Source organism: Solea solea, chromosome 21, assembly GCF_958295425.1.
Source record: "Solea solea chromosome 21, fSolSol10.1, whole genome shotgun sequence".
Taxonomy (NCBI): Eukaryota; Metazoa; Chordata; class Actinopteri; order Pleuronectiformes; family Soleidae; genus Solea; species Solea solea.
Window position 1 is genome coordinate 2,663,421 of NC_081154.1, and position 17,073 is coordinate 2,680,493.

A 17,073-nucleotide genomic window follows, 5' to 3' on the forward strand; every position below is an offset into this window, starting at 1 on the left:
TTGCCCAGCGTGTGCGAGTAAAGGTGCTCCTGGCTTCACCTGTAGCCTCTGAGGAGGAGGAGCAGCGCGCATTGGCCGAGTTTGAGCCACTCATCTGCCGCAATGGAAGCCGGAAAGGAGCAGCGCACACAAGCCGAGTTCAAGTGACGCATGTGCTGCATTGGAGTCGGTGGAGGAGCTGCGCTCATGTGCCGGTTTGGTGTTCATCTCACTCAGGTATGTGCAGCGCGATTCAAGTGAAAACATCATGTCTGCGTGCACATGCAGAGGCGATCCTAGACTCTAGGGGGAGGGACGGGGAGGGGGATCCTCCTGTAAAGGTGTGGTGTTTGCGCGTGGTCTGCGTTGTGAAGAATCCCCCATAAGATAAATAAATATCTTTGGAGAAAGTCTGCGTTTAATTCTGACACGAGGCAAAATAAAAGAAACTCCCATCGCCATGTGAAACACAGGATATTGTGGCGTCTATAAAATAAACATACACCCTTAAATACCAAGTGGGTGCCCGGAAAGTGAAAAATCACAAAGGTTCCACATGACAACTTAAACTCCTGTGTCAAGAGTAAAATATAAAAATAAAAACTTTAATACATTTTGTGGACATTATGACATGGAAATGAAAAATAAAATAAATAACAGATGTGTAATAAATTGCAGGACGTAACAAGTATAATATAACAAATACACTCCCACCTCAGAAGGGGCCCCATTCAGGGGTTTTTGATGTAGCAGTGGTGAGCTTCATGGATGTTCCACACCGAAACAGAATTCCCTCTGTGCAATCTTTTTTTTATTCTTAAAAAGTTTCTGTAAACACTTCATTCACAGGAAACACCTTGACTGTGTAGTTTAGAACACGTGGGATTACTAACCTAATCCACAGAGACAGAGAATCAATCTGCCGGCCCCTCCCCGCTCCAGCGGTGATATCATGTCCATGACCAGCCGTGATTCACCAGCAGAGACCACGGTAAACTCACAAGTCTAACTTGGAGCTCTGAATTATCCAACACACCTTGAAGTTCCCCGCAGATCGACTGCAGTCCCACTCCCAGGGTCCAGACAAGCACTGACCGGCGATGCGATGGGTCGAACGGCACCGAGGGCCACACGCTCTGCGATGTGTTGAGTAAAAGAAGCCAGGGCCGCACCACAAACTCCTTTGGAGGCAGTCTGTTTAATGTCTGACGGAAAGTGAATTAAAAAAAGAGGAAAAGACTGCAGTCAGACACATGTGGAGCCTCTCTTCCCTGACATGACAACAGGACGCAAAACATACCTGACAGAAAGTACATGAATCAGACGAAAATCACCAGTCACACATGTGGAGCCCCTAAAAGAAATGAAATGGTAACAAAATAAGTTTACATATGACAAGAAAATGGAAGATAAAGTAGAAAACAAACGGCATCTCTTCTCTGACGTATCACAGGAGAGAGAGAATAAAGAACCGACAAAAATGGACATAAACGTAATACTGAAAACAGAAGTTCCACGTGTTCCACTGTCCGGGGGAACAGTGGAGCCACATTTTACAAGATATGAAATTGGCATTGTCACATTTACAGCACCACGTGTTGTTGTTGTTGTTGAAAAAACTGCTTTATTTGCATTCACAAACTTGGAATATTGCTGACATTCTGAGGCAAAGATATGTTGTGAATTGACAAAATGTTGTTCTATAGACTTTATGGAATGGAGAGCTCTATTTTTTGTCGTTTATTAGTGCGCTACTCTGTGAATTATTTAAAAAAAAAAACATGCTATGAAGACATTCTTAACATGGCATCAGTGGGCAGCAGGCACAGCACAACAAAACATTATTGGATTCTACAAAAGCTACAGGATGAAATAATAAATAAATAAATAAATAACAGTCAAATAGGTCAATGATCAATTTAAAACAATTGAACAACCAGCTTCCCATTATATATGGCCAAAACATTTGTCCCACTCCAGCGATCCACCAGATTAAATTAAACCATATTGGACTGCATTCAAATTATTATTATATTACGGCCTGGGATTGTGAGCTGGGGTTAGACCATCATGAGACAAGGTTAGTTTTACCCTACTGATGATGCGTTATTGCAAGAGAAATAATCCAGATGGATTCACATTGCAATGAAATTGTAATCTAAAACTGTTCACATGTTCATTTCTAAACAAACAGTTAATGAATTCCAAGGGATCTACAGTACGTGAGGGTGGTTCCTCAGATTTGAGTTTTTCTTGTAGGGAGTTCCTTGGGAGTGAATGTAAAGCGAGAGTCGCCAGGCACGTCAGAACTGGTCACTCACAGGCCAGTTTGCTGTCAAAGGACGACAGGGCGATGGAGAAGGCCTGCACAGCACTCATGGGGTTCGTGTATTCCATGAGGAAGACATCGTTTGTCACACGGCCAAACTGCATCACGATGTAATCTTCTGCGAAAGACAGAGAAGGAGAGCAGAAAAGCAGAAAATTACACATCTGCCGAGGTGTTATGACTATACACGTTAGTCTGACTACAAATGGAGCTAGTCTTAGTCGGACTAACATACCTGGATAATACCATTTATAGTCTGATTATGTATACTCTTAGTCGGACTAACATACCTGGATAATGCGATTCATAGTCTGTTTATGTATACTCTTAGTCGGACTAACATACCTAGATAATGTGATTCATAGTCTGATTATGTATACTCTTAGTTGGACTAATATACCTGGATAATGCGATTCATAGTCTGATTATGTATACTCTTAGTCGGACTAACATACCTGGATAATGCGATTCATAGTCTGATTATGTATACTCTTAGTCGGACTAACATACCTGGATAATGCGATTCATAGTCTGATTATGTATACTCTTAGTCGGACTACGATTCATAGTCTGATTATATATACTCTTAGTCGGACTAACATACCTGGGTAATGCGATTCATAGTCTGATTATGTATAATCTTAGTCGGACTACGATTCATAGTCTGATTATATATACTCTTAGTCGGACTAACATACCTGGGTAATGCGATTCATAGTCTGATTATATATACTCTTAGTCAGACTAACATACCTGGATAATGCGATTCATAGTCTGATTATATATACTCTTGTCATGTTTGCCTACATGACAATTATACATTTGTACAGAATGCACAGTTCCAACACTTCCCACGGTTTGCAGAAAGATAAAATAGCGATGCAGTCTGAGTCGGTCCCAGCTTACCGTCTTCAGGGTGGATGAGCTGGAAGTTTTTGACAGAGGGCTGAATGATGCACCCGTGGAAGTTGAGCAGATAAATCTCCTTCTCTGCGTCCCAGGTTGGGGATTTGTTTATCAGAGTCACCTGTTCATCTGTGATGCTGCTCGTGCGGCAGCTCGGAAGAGTTTCCGTATCCTGACGGGAAAACAAAATCACATTTCAGTTTCTATTTCCTTACATCATTACAGGTCATTAGATTTTGTTTTCCATCTCACATGCAGAGTGGACAATCTTTCGTCGTTGTCGAGCATTCTGGGGAAAACCACCGTCATTTTCCTCGGACCCTTGAAACCCAACACATTCTGCTTCTGAAACGCAGACAAAGAATTGTGTTACACGTTGAATTATTTTGTATACGATGTATTGTTTGGATTTACTGTATGTATAGTTGGACTCACGTAGGATATAGTTGCCAGCTTATGCCTCTGCGACTGGCAGTCACTGAAGGGGGTTTTCTCTGGGTTTTCTCCCGCGTCATAGAAGGTGAACTTTGTTCCCACAACATTAGACCTGACAAAGATACGAGCTACATGAGGAAACTAAAACCTTCTCGTGAAATTATTATCTGATTCAATTAAAAACTGCAGAAAGGCTGTGAAAACCAAGAAATCTGCATCACAAGTTAAATATTTCATACCGTAGTTTTCCCAAGTAACAATTTGTGTCTCTGGACAGATTTGTCGGGTCAGTGGAGATGAGGTAGTTGGACGCTGCGCACATCTTCTTTTGCCTGGCCGCCATCAGAAACACCTGAGTGAGTGTTGAAGGGGAGAGAGAGACAGAGAGAGAAGGATAGATCAACTGAGGATGGTTGTATTATCTACTTTCACACTGACTCGGCTCAAATTTTAAACGTCACTCACCCTATTTCCGTCCTCCTTCTCCAAGTGGAGACAGTAAATCACGTTAAAGCCTTTGATCACGCCGCTCCTGTCTCTGGTGATCCGGCACCGGATGGTTACGTCTCTCGGAGCTGGAGAGAAAGCAAACCTCTGTACATCCTCCATTGACACTGACGAAGTTGACTAAAAGGAGAAAGTAATCGAGATTTCAGCATATGTGACAATTCAAACATGGAGTACAGTACAGAGTAGCTATCGGTCCAATACTAAAATATTGAGTGCTTCGCTGTGCGCAGACTGTAAACATGCAAATAAAAATCAGTAAAAGCATTTTAGCCAAGTCATGTTTGGGCTGTTTATTTCTTTTTGGGGAGAACAATATTTGTCACACAGTTGGAGAATTTTGAATGTTGAAATGACTCAGCACAAATGTGTTGTTATGAGTGTCATAGTTCATAAATGGTCTGAAAATGACTGCGTCAAACTAATATCGGTAGGGACATTGCAAATGAATGAACACTGACATGTAAACAATCATATATAGTCAGTGGCTAATTTACATCTGTCGTCCCTGGGCATGTTTATTGAATAAGACACAAGTGCATACATTTAAAGATAACAAAAAACGTACCAATAAAGAAGAAGAAGCAACATAGGAAGAAGAGACCCCAAACTTCAGGTTTCAAGGTGATTAAGGCACCACAATGTAAAATTCACTGGTGCAAAAGATATTGCACATTACCCTCATTTCTTCCTCTTGGATTTGCGAGGAAATGGACCTAGGTGTGTGTTTCCAGTGCATAGTTCCAGGAACTATAATACCAAGAACTCGATGGCTCGCAGGCCACCATTAAGGCATAATTCCATTGTTGTGAAAAAAACCAGGGGAGCTTGTGCACATAAGCGTTGTTGATGATGTTTGAATGACCCACAGCCACAAAAAGCAGGCGGCTGTAATTTAACAGGCTATGCACCAAGATCACCGTTACTTACCACAGAATTTAGCAACTCAAAATGTTCTTTATAACAATATAACAATGATATTATATATATTTATTATCCTTCTGTAGTTATCAAGGAAGTGGTGGAGTGATTGGTTCCAATGGCAGAAGTTCCTGAACTATCTGAAAGTACCACCCCGAAGTTAAGAAGATGCAGACCAGAATCAGATTTAAATCCGATTTGAGCACAGTGGCTGGTAATCTGAACGTAGCTTGTTCGTTCCTCGTACTTGTGGTGGAAACTTAGTTCCTGGAAAAGACCCCAGTCCCTGGTACTAGTTCCTGATGTGGGAACAATATACAAACATACAGACACTACTATGATTAGAGATAAGGGATGTGGCAAAAAGTCCAACATCGTGCATCCCTATTGGAGATGTTCACTTTGTTTGTGCTTTCTGCCACATCTTTAAATTAAAGGAAGCCAAAGGTGTGGCAAGTGTGACATAAAACATGTGTGTATACAAAACAATGATTACTTAAGTGTTTAACCAGAGTCACTGTTGTTAAAGTACTCACGGAGAGAAAGGAGGTCCCAGAAGGGACCACCGTGTCCTCCTGAGCCACGGACTCGCAGGGCTCAGAGACCGACGATGACGTGACCCGTGACCCGCGTTCCTCGTCGATGTCGCTGAGGTCACATGTTGTTTTCTTTAGACTCGATACCCTCACCAGCGTCTCGGTCTCCTGAGCCGAAGCCTCCAGCAAATGCATCCCTACAGAACAAAAGTACATTTTGAATATATAGCTCTGAGGAAGGTCAGAGAGCTGATGTCTTGATGATGATGTTACTTTTTAGTGTTTTGGTCGCCCTGTTTGTCTCCTTTGAATCCTCGGATTCTTTCACCTCGTCCTTTGTCTTTGTTGCCCTCTCTCTTTTCTCTTCATCTCTGTCAGTGTTGTTGTTCTGATCCACCTCTGACAAAGTAGTGATACATGAGCACACATGAACGACAACAACAAAAAAGAACTAAGCATGCGCGCGCACACACGTACCTGAGATACGTCTGTGTTTTCTTTTTCTCCCGTCTTTCCTCTTTCTTTTTTTTGTCTTCTTCTGATGATTCTCCTCTTCGCGCTTCACCTCAGAGTCTCTGACGATTTCCCCGTTCGTTTTCGTAGGCTTCACCTCAATCTTCCTGCAGTTTTTCATACTCCCCTCATGCTGTATGTTTTCATCCAGTGGGTCGGCAAACACTTCAATGTCCATGTTCTTTTTTGAGGGAGTAAATAGCAGTTTGCACTTGTTTTCTGCCTTCCTGTGTTCTTTTATATTTTGCTTTCCCTTTGTGATTTCATCCGGGGGGTCGTCGTGGGCGAGGTCAAACTGATCTGCAGTGTGAAAGCAAAGAGAAATACTTGTATTTAATGTTGTTTCAGATGATTGGTTTTCAGAATTATTATTTATTTGTTTTCTATACTGACTGCTGAGGGAAGTGCTGCTCCAGGATTGGTAGCGTAGAATTGAATCGGTGAGGACGCCGTGGTGCCTCCTTTTTTCCATTTCCTTTTCATGAGTCTTCAAATTGAAATGATCCCGCCTCTTTTGCTGATTTTTCATAATGAGAGTTTGCTGTGACAGAATGTAAACAAGGTTTATTTCAAACTATAATCAAAAATGCTCCCACAATGAGGTGAGATGGTGACTACCCAAGTATCCTGAATAACCGTCAGTTTCCATTAATGGCTTCAGTTTGATTTACTACCCTCTTAAGTCATTAAGGACAAAAATGTCCTTTTCCATAAAACTGCTATAAATACTTTACAGATTAATATCTTTTCCTGCTTTTTTCTGCATAAATCCCTTAAACTTCAGCCCTGCTCAAAACTACCAAACATTCAATCACTTTGAGGATTTTAACCCTTTAAACGCCAGTTAATTAAGAAGTTATTTTACACTTTTGTTTTGAAAATTCTGTGAAATATCTATAATTGTGATCTCATACTGGAATATCGTGCTATAATTTTATATTTTTTTTTTTACTTTTAATGTTTTTCATTTGAATTTGAGACCCCTGATATAACTAATTTTGATTTTGAGTTTTTTAATAAAAGAATTTGCATCATGTTATCAAACTGGCTTTTAAAGGGTTAAAATCCTGATAATTATTCAATACTTCAGGACTGTTCTGAGGAAGATGAACAATAGATTTAACCCCAAAAAAGCAGAATAAAATATATCAAAATATTAGCTTTTTATCCTTTATGACTTAAAAGGGTTGTGAATTTTAAATCTGATGCTACTCAAAAACTAACCACAGGCAGTACGTTTGGCTTGTCGAACCTTGTCGGCTTTGTCCTCTAATGACTTAAGAGTATGGTTGAAATCCTTGTTTGTTTACCTGGCGGTTCACCCTCTCTCTGAAGCTGTGGGAATCCATGATTAAGCAAAAAAAAAAAAAAAAATCACTTTTATTCCTGTCTCTGAAGGTTCTGAGTCATTCCTGGTGTAGCGTCTTCCTTCAGCACTTGTATTGTCGACTTACATAATGATGCCAAATACAACGCTAGCTCTGCCTTTGATGTGCACATATGACAAGTGAAAATTCCGGATGCAAAAGGTGACACGGGTGCATCATCATAATCATCATCATCATCAGTGGGGATTTTGATGATGAAACATCTGAGGATTATTCATTCATTCCATTAAGTCCCCCCTCCCCGTCTAAAATAATTATTTTCGACTGAAAAGAAAACCAAAATACATAAACTGACAGAAAACATAGTGTGGTGCGAGTATACAGAATCACTCATCACTTTTTGGTGTTTGTCAGCAAACACAATGACTTGCTGCACAATGAGAGTCTGGAATAAGGGATATTAGTAAATAAAATTTGGTATAGCATCCATTCATCCATATTCTACTACTTATACGGGGTCAGGTCGGGTCCCCGTGGGCAGCAGCTTGAGCAGAGAAGCTTTTTCCTTTCCCGGTGGAATCCTAAAGCGTTCCCAGGCCACCTGAGAGTCTCCAGCGAGTCCTGAGTCTTCACACATCCTGAATGTAGACTTCTCTGAATGTTTTGGTTTACAGTTAATATGGGTCATCGTGTCCCAGCTTTTTGGATAAGACAGACCTTGAGAGTCTCCACTCGTTTAGACATAACTTGTGTTGTCGTAGACTGTTGTCATCTCTGGTCGGTTGATAGTGATAGTTTCATGGCAGTTGGCATCCATAATGGTCTTTTAAAACATCCTACTTGACTCGATTCAGACAGAATTAAAGCCACTGAGTTGTTAAAAATGATTTAAATGTTTATTTAGAAAATAATTGACTCATATACACAAGCCCCTCGTTTAACCATGTTTAAACTAATGTCTTTGCTTGTTTGTTTAAATATTGGTTTACTATAATGTCACAGATTCAGGATTAAAAAAAGACAATGAGAAAACGCAAGACAGTCTTCTGTTGTCTTGTACGTGTGTGTGTGTGTGTGTGTGTGTGTGTGTGTGTGTGTTTTCACACCGCTGCTTTCATATCTGTATTCATGTTTGTTTACTGGAAAGTTGTTGTTTTTTTAGTCACCCCGGTCATAATAGTCTTCAAGACGACTTCTTCATCTCCGGCAGAGATGTACTGCTGCTCTCCACAGTTTGAAGTCCTTTATCATGGTTCTCATCTCCTCAGTGTCGGCCTTCCTTATCGCCGTTCAATCACAGTTCAAAGTACTTGGATAATATAATGATGGCGCATACACGTAATCTTAGCTCCGCTTTGATCTGTATCTTTGATGTGAATGTTTATTCATTTTCTTTCTTCTAATAATATTTTTCCCAGCACTAAGTGGTGTAATGCTGTCCTCTACTCTATTAAACAATATTACATTTGTATGGTTTTGTCAGTGTGTCACTGTTTATTATTTCTTCAAGATTTACAAAGCACATGTAACACAATTTTTAGGTTTTTAACTGTCAGGCTTCAATTTAATATACTACCTTCTTAAGTCATTTAGGACAAAAATGTTCACTTCCAAAAACTGTAAAAACATTTTTTTTCTGCATAAATCTCAAACAATTTCACCCCTGTTCAACACTACCACATATTTAATCATTTTGGGTATTTTTTACTCTTTGAATGCCAGTTTGATTATTAGATTTCACTGTTGTTATTCATGAAAAACACAAAAAAATGAGGGTGGCTGGGGGATTTAAAAAAAAAAAAAAATCAGTCTTGAATATGTCAAAGATTAGCCAAATATTGATTTTGATGAATAATTAGTTTTTGTGTAGTAATAGATTTAAAATGCACTACCCTCTTAAGCAGAAGTAACACATGTTCTCATTGCTGTAACCCTCAGGCTTCAGTTTAATTTACTACCTTTATCAAGTCAAGTTATTAAGGACAAAAATGTCCACTCCAAAAAATGGCTATAAAATATTTTTCTGCTGTGTGAATTGGACATTTCTATCCTCTAATGACTTAGGTGTATGGTATTGATCTATTAGAAAAATTAAAAATTATATTAAAGTCAAACAGAAATAACAGTAGTAACAAATAATGCTGAAACATGGCAAATAAAAGTCAAAGTTATACCAGTGATTCCCTCAGATTGGGTCGTGGGAGATTTGTTTTGGGTCCCCAAACAAATTTGCCATTTGGTGTTTCAAATAACTAATTTACCAAACATCTTTTGGAAATTATGTGTGTACCAACTAAAAATTATGTTAGGTGTTACGACCACGGATTTGACCATAAATTAGTTGCACAGTTTTGCGATTTATATTGTGATTTAGGTTACGATAGTTTTTCGTCTTAGTCGAAAGTTTGTGAAAAACCTTACACAGCTGTCTCATTATTTATTGCACGATTCCTTTACACACCTCACAAAAACATTACTGTAGCCTAACTTACATTACTACCACTATATAAAACAATAAAACAAGTCTCCTGTCAAGTATAATACAAAACAGAAAGTTTACAAATATGCAAACTGCCACAGATCTGGCATCTTTAAGCACTTGTGGCACACCAGCAGGAGTCACTCACAGGCCAGTTTACCATCAAAGGACGACAGAGTTATGGCAAAGGCTTGCAGGGCACACATGGGGAAACTGTAATCCATCGAGAAGACGTCCTCTGCCACGCGGCCAAACTGCATCACTATGTAATCATCTGGGACAGACAACGGGGAAGAAACAGAGAGAGAGCATGGATGACAAAGACCAAGACAGAAATGTATTAATATTTATTTGGAGAATAAGTCGTGGGTTATTATCGTACCGTTGTCAGGGTGGATGATCTGGAAGTTTTTGACAGAGGCCTGAGTGACACGCCCGTGGAAGTTGAGCACATAAGACTGAGTCTGTTCATTCCAGCTCGGGGATTTGTTCACCAGTGTCACCAGTTTGTCCGTGTTGCCGTTTGCGTGGCGACTCAGAAGAGTTTCCAGGTCCTGAAGAAAAATCATGTTTCAGTTCTTTAAAAGTATTTCAAAGTTTCCCTACAGGGCTGGGTACTGAACTTTGATACTTCTGTGGTACTGAATATCAAAACATTACACTAGCGTTCACTCAAATGTGCTATACTTTATCAATTATGGGTGACTATATGGTGTTCCGTGTCCTTTCAACACTAAACAAAAGCAGTGATACTCGAGGAAACTAACAAAAAGAGCCTCTGTAAACAGAGGATGGTGGAAAGACATATTTCCAAACCATTCACTAAGTCTCAGATTCAAAAATTACAATAAACAACAGGAGTCACTGAAAAGGGGGACAGACACAAACTCAAAGGCTGGCCACTAAACAACCTAAAAACCATCAGAGATCTCCTTATATCAGATTAGCTGTGCTAATTAGCCCAAGCTGCGGTCAACTAATCACAGGTGCAGCCCACAGTTGTCCTGTGAATGTTTTTAATTTCATTTCTAAATCCATAACAATGGGAACATCATTTACAAAATCAACATCAGGTTCTATCAAAGACCTGAAACTAGTTATTGAGACTTTAACTACGTTTACTGATGTAGGAAATAAGCCAATTTTTCCATACTTTTGTGTGTATGGTCTATGGGTCATGAGTGTGCGAGTGTGCGTAATGTCTGTGTTGTGTTTTGAGAGGCCAGCCCTTTCTCTACATTATTACATGTTGTTTTTAAATCATACATTATTTGGTTGAATGGACACTCTTTCGTCATTCTCCAGCATGCCGGGGATGATCACTGTCATTTTCCGTGGACCCTTGAAGCCCAGCACATTTGTCTCCTGGAACGTGATAACAGGAGCAAAATCAGAAGCAGTTTTGAATTGTTTTATATACAGTTTGTTGTACTTTGGGATATATATGGATGGTACTGTATGCGCGTATGTTTGGACTCACGTAGCAAATTGCTGCCAGCTCTTGCCGCACCGATTCACACTCTTTGATAAAGGGCTTCTTCTCTGGGTTTTCTCCTCCGTTGTAGACGGTGAACTTTGTTCCCAGAATGTTGGACCTGAAGCAGATTGTTTGTTGCAGTATATTCACGTCTGAGGCTGGGTATTGATGAAAAATGTTCTGTACAGTATCAATGTTGATAATCCGGTCTTCCTGAATAACATAGATTATATATTTTATCATATTACACATTAGGATAAAATTCTCAGATAGGATGCATCAATTCACATTAATTCAATAAGATCATAATAAACCATGTGGAAAGATGCAATGATGATTCTATTAATTGTCCCCTATTTTGATAAACAAATCGGTTTTAGTGTTTGTTTGTTTTCTTAATAATTAAAACAACCTTTCTAATTTTCCTGCTTCTTCAAACCTAATAATTCATCAGGGTCATTGGTCGTCGTTCAGGAAAGTCGTGAAAAACAGAAGGAAATGATAAACGAGTCTGACCGTAGTTTCCCGATGTAGCTGTTTGTGTCTCTGGACAAGTTTGTCGGGTCAGTGGAGATGAGGTAGTTGGATGTTTTGCACTTCTTCCTCTTCCTGCCCGCCATCAGAAACACCTGAGCGGTGGCACAGCAACAAAAGCTGTGACATCTCAAGCAAAGGATCATTGTGTTATTCACACGCTCACTGATTTGATAAAAAGAAAACTGCGTGTACAGACCCTCTTCCCGTCCTCCTTCTCCATGTGGAGGTAGTAAGTCGGGTAAATGCCCTTCTCCATTCCTCTCCTGTCTCTGGTGACCCTGCACTGGATGGTCACGTCTCTGGGAGCAGGATGCAAAGCAAACTTCTCTAGATCCTCCACTGACATTGGGGAGGTTGACTGTATTGAAAAACAACAAAAATAATAATAATAATTATAATAATAATGACATTAGTGTATGCAGCTTATTTTTCTTTAACTAAACAATTCTCACCCTTTTGTTAGATCTAGTAATCAAACTGGCATTCAAAGGGTTAAAATCTTAAAAATGATTAAATGTTTGGTAGTGTTGAGCAGGGGGTGAAATTGTTTAAGATTTACGCAGAAAAAAAATATGAATCTGTGTAATGTTTTTACAGTTTTTGGAAGCGGACATTTTTGACCTTAATGACTTAAGAGGGTAGTATATTAAACTGAATCCTGACGGTTAAAAACTTCAGCAATGAAAGCATGTGTTACTTCTGCTTTAGGTTATTATTATGATTACTAATCATAATAATAACAATCATAACAATAATAATAATAACTGTGCTATATACTAAACAATTCTCACCCTTTTGTTAGATTCACTGTCCGAGGATGAATTCTCCCTGTAATTGGAGTTCAGTGAAACTAGACTTGGAGTAGTTTCGTCTACTTTATTCGTCTTTTTCCCCTTTCTCTCCTTTTCTCTGACTTCTTCATCTTTGCTCTCGTCACTTATTTGGCACCGTGCTGTGGAGAGGAAGGAAAAAATCAGCTGGACTGTTTTATCAGAGAAAGCGTGAGTCCAGATGATTCATTGCCCACTTGTGTCCAGTTGTTTTTTCCTCTTAGATGAGGGAAGGACCGGCCTCTGGGGCTCGTCGTTCTCCTCGTCATCGTCGCTGTGGTCATGTTTCTGTTTCTTTGGACTTGCCTCCTCCATCACTGACAGTGTCTCGTGAATCGCAGCCTCCTCTAAAGCCGACTCTGCAACAGAGGGGATGCTGGATTTTTAATAAAGGTCACTGTGAGTAAAGTAGATATTACTACTGTATGTTACTTTATGTTACTTTTTGTTTTTTTGGTTGCCTTGTTTGTCTTCTTTGCGCCTTCAGATTCTTTCCCTTTGTCCTTTGTCTTGGTTTTTTTCTCTCTTTTCTCCTCGTCTTCTTCTCTTTCTTTGTTCTGATCCATCTCTGAGAAAGTGGTGATACATTTACATTAGTGACGTCACCCATGAGGGCGGGTGAATGAATGAGGATTGAGGAAGTTGAAGCATGTGTGACCGTTGACCCATGTTGGCTGATACATTATGTGTGTACATATTTTATTTTGTCAGCACTGTAATTTATAAAGGTTTGTCTTTAATTAAAAACAATTCATGTGAGATTTGTGTCCCCTTGTCCTTTTTGCACGACACAAGAAAGAACCCCAACCTTGTTTAAAAAAGTAACCAGGTCATTTTTACTCTGAGTAAATTTTACACAAGGACACTGGAAAGAACTGAACATGTACTCACACACAGGAACCCAAAAGTGACGTGTACCTGTGTTTCGTTTAGGTTTTTCCTTTTTCTCGTCTTTCTTCTTTGTCTTTGTCCCCTCCGCCTGAGCATCGTCCTCTAGTTCACACGTGGCCTCGGACTCTTTGTCCACATGTGTGTCCATTGCTCTGGGAGTGCAGGGCGTCTCTGAGGGCAGCTCCTCCAGGGTCATGTTTGCCGTCGTGTTGCATTCGCCCAGTGTGATTTCATCCAGCGGGTTATCGTGAGCGTGCTCCACTTGATCTGCGGCACGAAAACAAACATTTTATTTAGTGCATGAAAATCATTCAAAAGTTTAGGTAATATTCCAGATTACGGCCTGCAGCATGTACAGTATTATGTCTTCTAATATTCTCATACTGACCGCTGAGAGACGTGCTGCTGAGGGATTGGCTGATTAACAGCAGGGTCTCGTCAGAGCACACGGCTTTGTGCTTGGTTTTCTTTGGGCGACTCTCCCGAGTGGCCGTCACCATTTGGGTGTCGGCCCTCTTCTTCTGCTGCTTCTTCATCAGGAGGGTTCGCTGTGGCACGAAGAAGATTTGGATTTGGATTTGGATTTGGATTTTAATCCAAATGGCCAAACGCAAGATTTACACAGTTTACAGTGTACATAAACCACTCGATGTGTATTATAAATAAACTCAACTTGGTCATTTGTACACTACTATATTTAACTTTTCACTGCAAGTTGTGAAAGAAACAACTGATAACATTTAGATTAGATTAGATTAGATTAGATGAAATTTTATTGATCCCACACTGGGGGAAATTCACATGTTGCAGCAGTTAAAGGGACAGAGAATAGAAATACAAAAATTGTAAAGCAAAGTATAAAACGAGATAAACAAAAGTAGACATTTCTATTTACGTTCTGTCGTATGTGCTTCATTGTCTTATTTAATGCTATAATTAGTAGAAGTATTCATGTAAAATACAGCTACTACTGTAGAAGTGAGTATTTATACAGTATGTACCTTACTCATGGATATTAATCTGTTGCTCACACACTGTGTAGTGTAAATAAGTCTGTGACTTACATGACAATTGGTTTGACCTCATGGCTCTTTAAGAAAGGAGCTATTACTTTTCTCATGCTTTGCCTCAATTTGAACCACTTACCAAAGCAGGAATAAGCTCAACGCTCTGTTCAACTGTCACGTGGACTCTGACAGTCGATAAAGATCTAGAACTTCCTCAATAACCTTAAACGTCGCCCTTTTAGAAAGGCGTGTTAAATGATTTTTACCTGGTTGTCCAGCTTCAGCTGTCTCACGTCGGGTTCCTCCATGTTTAAGCAAAGCTAAACACGAGGTCATCTGAAGAAAATGAAGGATTTTCAACTATAAAAAAGGGTTCTCAAAAACACACACACACACGGTGAGCCTTTAAAATGGAAGCGGGTGTTTGGTTGTCCCACCCTGTGCCGTCTGACAGTCTGTCCACCTGCATGTGGCAGAAGGCAAAGTGGATTAAAAGGGGGATAATGTTCTTAAAGTGAGCTGCACAGCTCAGCCACTGATTGTGGAGAAGCGACAAAGGGCCTGTGTAGCATTTCAGTGTAAGGTTGTGCTTTTGCTCTCGTCACTGGAGTTGAAATGATCAGAACTTTCTCCAAACAAGACCTGGATGGTGACGAGTATGTCACAACTACCAAGAGTTTAAAGAGAAAAATACAGAAACCGACCTTTAAAACATTAAACATACAGTATAGATTCATTGTTTATAGAATGTACGCTGTGTACAGTTGAATTTCCTTCACAAAAAATTAAAAAAAAGGTTTTTAATTGTGCAAATTTACATTTATTAAGAATTGGACAAGAAACGGAGTGAAAAAAAATCCATCATCGTCCTCATTTCCATGATCATAACGGCCAAATATAACGTTTATGTAGTAAAAGGAAAAGCTAGACAAAAAAATAATGTTTTTTTAAAAAAAAAATGTTTTATTTGTTCTGTAAAATGTATGTGATTCTCACCGCATTTGTGTCTTTATTGCATATGTGTATTTCATGCATTAAATCATATTTTTTCTTTAATAAATAGCAAACAAATACAAACAAAGTAAAAACAATGAATACAATAACAAAAGAACAGCAAGAGAAAAAAAACAAACAACAAATAATAATAATGATCACATTCTTCACCGTAATCCCCAAAGAAAGAAACTCTTCTATGTTTTATGTATTATAACATTAAGTATTTGATCTGCTTGCTTTATAACAATTCCCCAGTTACTCTGTAAGAGACAAAATAGTGATGAAAATAAAATATTGACACATGTAAATTTGCAAGACCATAAAACAGGGACAGAAATCGACAGTACCTGTCTAACTATTGTGTATTTTATAATTGTAACATTATGACATGATGACAGTGGTAATTACACAAACATGCAGCATCATGTCAACAGCTTGAAAACAAACGCTTCTACTTCACTTCCTTTTGGCTTCTGCGTTTGCAGTGTGTGCGGTGTCGGTGGTGGTGGAAGCGTTTGTTTACTAAATGTTGTTTACAGCAACATTATCACTTTGCCTCTGTGTCTCCATCACTTACTCACCCTGACAAACAATCAGCAGCAGCAGCAGCAGCAGCAGTCTCCATCACAAGGTGCTGCAAAACTTCCTCATCATCATCATCAGACACAACATATACACTATCATCCAGGTTACATTCAAGTAAAATCACCAAAAAAGACTCACACAGGAGCGACTCATCCAGGCATTTATCGTTTTCGTTTATCTCGTTGCTATGGTTTTCCTCCTCCTCCTCCTCCTCCTCCTCCTTCTTCTTCTTCTTCTTCTTCTTCTTCTTCTTCTTCTTCTTCTTCCCATAGTATCCAGCAGGCTGTGGCACTGAGAGGTGCAATGCTGCCCTCCACAGTTTTTAAGTTGTTAGAACACTTGTCATAAAAAAGGAGAAAACATTTATTTATATTTTTAGAAATCTTTCAAAAACACAACATTTTATGTTAATTATTTGGCCAAATAACACAACTGAATTCATCACTCAAACACATTTTTCTGTTCAGGAATGCAAGTAAATCACTTTTATAATTTTGACATCTTAATTAAGATAACGTGCTTTACTATTTTTTTCAGTTTTTCTTTTTTGTAAAACAGTAAATTCATGTACAACAATGATAATTACATTTTGTTATATTTTAAATATAATTTCGGTTAACATTTATCTCATATTATTATTTATTCACTTGTTAATTTTGCAAATACTGTTCATTATCTCCAACATTGGCAAAAACAATAACGTATTTTTAAAATTGTATTATTTACTGCTTTTTTAACTATTTAGAGTTTAATCACATCTGTTGTTTTATTTTGTTGGGCGATTATGTAACCGGAAAAGGAAAGGAAAACCGCGCGA

The 17,073-nt window shown here is 39.1% G+C and overlaps 3 protein-coding genes across 8 annotated transcripts in view; 1 reads left to right on the forward strand and 2 right to left on the reverse strand.

The window, feature by feature from the left end:
* The window catches only part of cfap119 (cilia and flagella associated protein 119), a 19,334-nt gene continuing 2,261 nt past the window's right edge, over positions 1-17,073 (forward strand). For both annotated transcript variants that reach the window (XM_058620249.1, XM_058620251.1), the window contains exon 1: positions 1-216. In XM_058620249.1, the coding sequence (XP_058476232.1) occupies positions 151-216 (66 nt within the window). In that variant the 5' untranslated portion in view covers positions 1-150. The remainder of the gene's footprint in view (positions 217-17,073) is intronic.
* Positions 200-8,734, reverse strand: LOC131448119 (tubby-related protein 3-like). 5 transcript variants are annotated; one of them, XM_058620246.1, is made up of 12 exons: positions 7,437-7,751; positions 6,520-6,667; positions 6,091-6,426; positions 5,887-6,012; positions 5,614-5,810; positions 4,115-4,276; positions 3,889-4,001; positions 3,650-3,761; positions 3,467-3,559; positions 3,215-3,386; positions 2,301-2,426; positions 200-1,333 (listed from the first exon to the last, which is right to left on the reverse strand). In XM_058620246.1, the coding sequence occupies exons 1-12, from the start codon at positions 7,473-7,475 to the stop codon at positions 1,317-1,319; spliced, it is 1,641 nt and encodes a 546-aa protein (XP_058476229.1). In that variant the 5' UTR covers positions 7,476-7,751; the 3' UTR covers positions 200-1,316. The 5 variants fall into 5 exon arrangements, with proteins under 5 accessions (XP_058476229.1, XP_058476226.1, XP_058476228.1 ...); XM_058620243.1 differs by having other exon boundaries at positions 200-1,184; positions 1,280-1,333; positions 6,091-6,667; XM_058620245.1 differs by lacking the exon at positions 7,437-7,751 and adding an exon at positions 8,621-8,734 and having other exon boundaries at positions 6,091-6,667.
* Positions 10,038-15,324, reverse strand: si:dkey-220f10.4 (tubby protein homolog). Its single transcript, XM_058620252.1, has 10 exons — positions 14,942-15,324; positions 14,057-14,216; positions 13,690-13,935; positions 12,739-12,899; positions 12,144-12,305; positions 11,927-12,039; positions 11,414-11,528; positions 11,200-11,298; positions 10,316-10,487; positions 10,038-10,207 (listed from the first exon to the last, which is right to left on the reverse strand). The coding sequence occupies exons 1-10, from the start codon at positions 14,981-14,983 to the stop codon at positions 10,074-10,076; spliced, it is 1,404 nt and encodes a 467-aa protein (XP_058476235.1). The 5' UTR covers positions 14,984-15,324; the 3' UTR covers positions 10,038-10,073.